Source organism: Nematolebias whitei, chromosome 9, assembly GCF_014905685.2.
Source record: "Nematolebias whitei isolate Nwh7 chromosome 9, NemWhi1, whole genome shotgun sequence".
In the NCBI taxonomy this organism is placed as follows: Eukaryota; Metazoa; Chordata; class Actinopteri; order Cyprinodontiformes; family Rivulidae; genus Nematolebias; species Nematolebias whitei.
The window spans coordinates 11,083,852-11,089,399 of NC_056506.1; the positions used below are offsets into that span (position 1 = coordinate 11,083,852).

Genomic DNA, 5,548 nt, shown 5'->3' on the forward strand with positions numbered 1-5,548 from the left:
TATATATATATATATATATATATATATATATACACACACATAAATATATACACATATGTGTGTACATATATATTTATGTGTGTGTATAAATATATATATATATATGTGTATATATATATATATATATATATATATATATATATATATTTATACACATGTATACATGCATACACACATACATGCATACATACATACACACAACTTCAAAATAACATAAATTCTCAACCTGTACTGAAAACAGTTTATGCGTCTCAGCGCCACCAGCTGGTGAGAGGCCGTGACGTCAATTTGAACCCCGCCCACTGGAACCGGTACTGAAAGCATAATGGAAACACAACCTGTACCGTACCGAGTAGAGTAGAGCCGGGCTGTACCGGCCTGTACCGGTACTAATGGAAAAGGGGCATAAGAGCTGTCGCTTAGTGGGTTTTATCCCGTCATGCAAAGCATCGCACTGAAAAGTTTAGTCCACGCCCACCTGTTGTGTGGGCCCCACCTGGTCCGTATAAATTACGTTAAGAGCGGGTAATCGGCTCCCAAATTGCTTTTTCTTCAGCCATTTAGGAGCCAATGAGGCCCGACGCTTAAAGGGCTACGCCTATACTCATAGAATCTGAGGTTACAGTACGTAACCAACGTTCTATTTCGTATAGGCTTCACCCTTTAAGAGCTGTCGCTTAGTGGGTTTATGGGCAAAGCAGATGTGGTCCTCGCCTCACTGGGTCCATTCGAACACCGTACGAAATGGCAGCTTGCCCTAAAAACATATTGTCACTCAGTTCTCCATGTGCGTAATTACGCGTTGCATAATTATGCATAACATGCACAAACGCATGCTGTGTAGCTATGCGTTCTGCATGCATGAAAGCCCCAGAAAGCTTTCAATGGGGAAAGGAAGATGCTGAAAAAGGGCCATGAACCAACAGATTCACGGCTGATCATTATGACCAGATTAATAATAACAAGTGAACTGATTATTAATCAAATGAACTGATTGATAACAATAGTCATGAACTGATTAATGACAATAGAACCAAAATAACAGTCACAACTTGTGACTGATAACAACATCTCACACTGTTCGCTCCTCCCGCCTGGAGGAGAGCATCCTCCCTCCACGGCAGTTTCCACAGGCGTCCCAATAACAGGCGTTGTAGAACCGGGAACCATTGCGCATTCACACACGCTCGGGAGCCACCAGGAGAGGTGTCAATCCCTCCTCCTGAACACGGTTCAAAAACCGTAATATCAGAGGAGGTGGGGGGAATGCGTAAAGAAGCGTTTTGGGCCATGGGCTGTGAGCAAATGCGTCCATCTCCAGCGGTGGTTCGTCTCGTGGGCTCAGTGAAAACCATAATTGACACTGAGCGTTTTCTCGTGTCGCAAACAGGTCCACAGCCACTTTGCCAAATTTCTGCCATGTCTGAGCCATCAGATCTGGGTGGAGGGTCCAGTCCCCGTGACGCGGACCGCCCCTGGACATCACATCTGCCCCTTTGTTCAGAACACCGGGGATGTACACTGCCCTGACGGAGAGCAGATTTTGGTGTGCCCAACACAGTAGTTTTCTCACAATGTGTAACATTTGGGCTGAGCGCACATACCCCTTCCGGTTTATGTATGCAGCAGTAACCTTATTGTCTGTGTGAATCAAAACCTGTTGATTCTGTAGCACAGAAGCAAAGTGTTGAATCACATTCAGACCCGTGCGACATTCCAGAATATTTATATAAGCTGTTGTGTGAGGTGGCCACAGCGCCCCTACAGTTCGATAGGCATGTCCCCCCCCAACCTGACAGCGACGCGTCTGTGAAGACTGACATGGGTGACGTAGGTCTGCTGACGGGGACTCCCTCCAACAGAACCAGGGAGTTTTCCCAGTGTCGGAGGTCTGTTCTCACGGAGGGAGGAACAGTGATCATCCATCTCTTTTGCTTTACCGGATCCACGTGCAGACGCGCAAACCATATATGGATGCGTCGCATGTGGAGTAAGCCCAGCGTAACCACTGTGTGAGCTGATGACATTGTTCCTAAGAGCTTCATAATGGAAATGGCTGTTACTACTCTGCCAGGTCTTACGTGTGTCGATTCTCGTCTGTGATAAACGAGCCCTCATGGTGGTCGAGTTTAGCTCCACTCCCAGATAAACAATCGTCTGGGCCGGGAGAATCGAGCTTTTTTTTCCAATTTATGGCGAAGCACAGATTTAGCAGGTGTGACGTCAGCACCTGAGTCTGCGCCGCTGCTTCCCATCTGGAGCGTGACAGCAGCAACAGGTCATCTAGGTAAAACAAAATTCTCATTCCTGCTCTGTGTAATGGTTGCAGGGCCGTCTCCACACACTTTGAGAACGTACGAGGCGCGAGGGAATAACCGAACGGCAGCCTGTTATACTGGTACTGCATCCCTTGAAAGGAGAAGCGCAGAAATTTTTTGTGCTTTGGGATGATCGGTATGTGGAAGTAGGCATCTTTCAGATCGATGGTTATAAACCAATCGTTTCTCTGGATGTTGTCCAACAGTTGTCTGGTTGTCAACATGTGAAACGGTCTGTCCATGATTGCCTTGTTGAAAACTGACAGGTCCAAAATGGGTCTCATTCCTCCGGTCCATTTTGGAACCAGGAAGTAACGTGAGTAAAAACCTGTGTTTTCTTCTCCGTCGGGAACTCTGGTAATTACCCCTTTTACCAGAAGTTCCTAGACTTCTGCATTTAGGGATGAGACCTGGTCTGGTGATGACAGAACCGTCTCTAAAACTCCTCCGAACGGAGGGGGTCGAGCTGCGAATTGGAGAGTATAACCCTTGTTTATCAGCCTGCTCATCCATCTGTCTGGCGAGCATGTCCGCCGCAACTCCGCGTAACATTCGTGGAGTAGGCGCGCGTTTAGGTGGTGCGTCATGTTTCTTATGGACGTCAGCCAGTCTACAGCCTCAACCGCTGTCATGCGTTGCCGGAGTGTGTTCCGCGTGACCCAAGGTGAGTCTTCCTCAAAAGGGTTCTGAGCGCGCCTCTGTGCCACGCTCAGGCTGCGGGTTCACATTCATGTCGATGTGAACCGGCGTGTGTTGAGGAGAGGTGTGCGCACCTTCATCAACGCGGCGCTGTTTGGGTGAAAGCTGCCGGCGCCGCAGGAGTGCGTTTGACACCGCTGCGGTGAGATGCGTGCCGCTCCTGCTGAGAGCGAGATTTCTCACTGGACTTGTTCTGTGGTCTCACATTTATGCTGATGCGAGCCGGCGAGCACTGGGGAGCGGTGTGCGCATCTTCATCAACGCAGCGCCGTTTGAGTGAAGGCTGCTGGCGTCGCGAGAGCGCGCGTTTGACACCGCTGTGGTAAAAAGCGTGCAGCTCGGGCTGAAAACGAGTTATTCCACTGGACTCGTTCTGCGGACCACATTCGCTTTCGACTGTTGTGTCATGCGAGCGAGCGTCTTGTGTTTATTTTGGAGCTGCAGTGATTCTGAAAAACCTTTTTTAAGGCCACCGGCTCGTTTTGTGTGGAGGATATGTGAGAAGCCGCTGTGAGGTCATCCGAGCTGAAAGACAGGCTAAAATCAGACACTTTAATCATGGAATGATGTTCATGTTTTATTTCAAAACTCGTGTCATCATTACACACATCCTCTGCAAACCGTCATTTTTTGAATCTTCTCCCCCGTGAGCTCTGTGGTTTGTTGTCCCAGGGCGCCGCCTGTTGGCGATCTCTGGGGAAACGCTGAAGCGCTGGTTGCCGGGTGAGGAGGGCTGTTCTCTGTCGGGCGGGGCTGGCGGTGGAGCGGAGCAGGAAGACGCTGCTGCAGCCGTGGAATGCTGTTGTTGTTGTCTTTGCCCACGACGATCCTTCCAGGGGGGCGGGATGAGGCGTGCGGCTTGATAAGATGGCACACAGTCTCTGACACCTCCTCCGACTTTTTCGAGTTTTCCAGCATGACCTTGAAATTGCTCCCGAACAGCGTGTCCGTCGTGATGGGGCCCTCCATCAGGTCTTTGTGCAATTTCTCCGGCAGGGAGGGGGAGTGACGGAGCTAGGTGGACCTCTGAATCATTGTCATCCACGCTGCAATCCGAGGCAGGTAGACAGCTCCCGCGGCGCGAGCAGCCTTCACCCATACGGCGTTGCGTTATGAAGGCGCGCACGCAGTTTTCAGCGCTCACCGCTCACGTCAACATAAACGTGAGATCGCTGTACGAGCCCAGTAACGTATCTCATTCTTGGCAGGAGCAACATGCGTCTCACTGCAGTGGTGTCAACGCACGCTCCCGCGGCGTCAACAGTTTTCACACGCCTCTCCTCAACACACACCGTTCCACAGACATGAATGTGGACCCGCAGTCAAGCGCAGCACACAGACGCGCTCAGAGCCGAGCTTCTCCTGTGGGTCACGCAAACCACACTCCCACAGCTCATGACAACAGTTGAGGCGGTGGATTGACTGACATCCGCTAAAACATGACGCAACACCTAAATGCGCGCCCACCCCATGGACGTTACGCGGAGTGGCTGCGAGCTTTCTCGCCAGGCATAGATGGCCAAAGCTGATAGCAGGGGTTACGTGTTGCAACTTGCAGCCCGACCCCCTCCGCTCGGAGGAGTTTTAGAGACGGTCCTGTCATCACCAGACCAGGTCTCATCCCTAAGGCAGAAGTCCAGGGGTTTCCCGGCAGAGAGGGAAACACAGGTTGTTACTCACGTTACTTCCTGGTTCCAAACGGACCAGAGGAACGAGACTGATGTGGACCTGTCAGTTTTTTTCAACAAGGCAATCGTGGGCAGACCGCTTCACATGTCAGCTCAGGCTCAGATGTTGACGTCACACCTACCAATTCTGGGCTTCGCCATAAAATTTGAAAAGTTCGATCCTCCCGGCCCAGATGATTGTTATCTGGGAGTGGGGCTAAACTTGTTTATTTGTTTATCAACAGACAAGAATCGACTCTCTAAGAGCCCAGCTCTGCCACGTAAAACCAGGCAGAGTAATAACAGATATTTTCTATCATAAAGCTGTTAAACACGATGTTGTCAAGGCATGGATCTGGTGAGGCAAGAAAGAGGCGGGAGATCACTGTTCCTCCCTCCATGACAGCAGACCTCCGACACTGGGAAAACCCTTGGTTTTTGTCAGAGGGAGCCCCAGTCAGCCTACGTCACACATGTCAGTCCTCACAGATGCACCGGTGTCAGGTTGAGGGGTGACATGCCTATCTTGAGCTGTAGGGGCGCTGTGGCTTCCTCACAACAGCTCATATAAACGTTCTGGAGGGTTGCATGGTTATGAATGTGATTTAACACTTTGTTCCTGTGCTGTAGAATCAACGCAGCCCAAATGTTACACATTGCGAGGAAAGTACTGTGTCGGGCACACCAAAATCTGCTCTCCATCAGTGCAATGTACATCCCCTGTGTTCTTGTACAACAAGAGGCAGATGTGATGTCCAGGGGCAGTCCACGTCAAGGGGAGTGGACTCTCCACCTCGGTCTGATGGCCCAGACGTGGCAGGAATTTGGCAAGCGGCCGTGGACCTGTTTGTGACACAAGGAAAC

The 5,548-nt window shown here is 50.4% G+C and overlaps 1 protein-coding gene across 1 annotated transcript in view; it reads right to left on the minus strand.

Annotated features, from left to right (window-relative positions):
* LOC119414870 (XK-related protein 4) overlaps positions 1-3,986 on the minus strand; it is a 33,791-nt gene extending 29,805 nt beyond the window's left edge. The window contains exon 1 of the mRNA XM_037681991.1: positions 3,721-3,986. Within this exon, the coding sequence (XP_037537919.1) occupies positions 3,721-3,986 (266 nt within the window). The remainder of the gene's footprint in view (positions 1-3,720) is intronic.
* Positions 3,987-5,548: the final 1,562 nt, after the last annotated feature.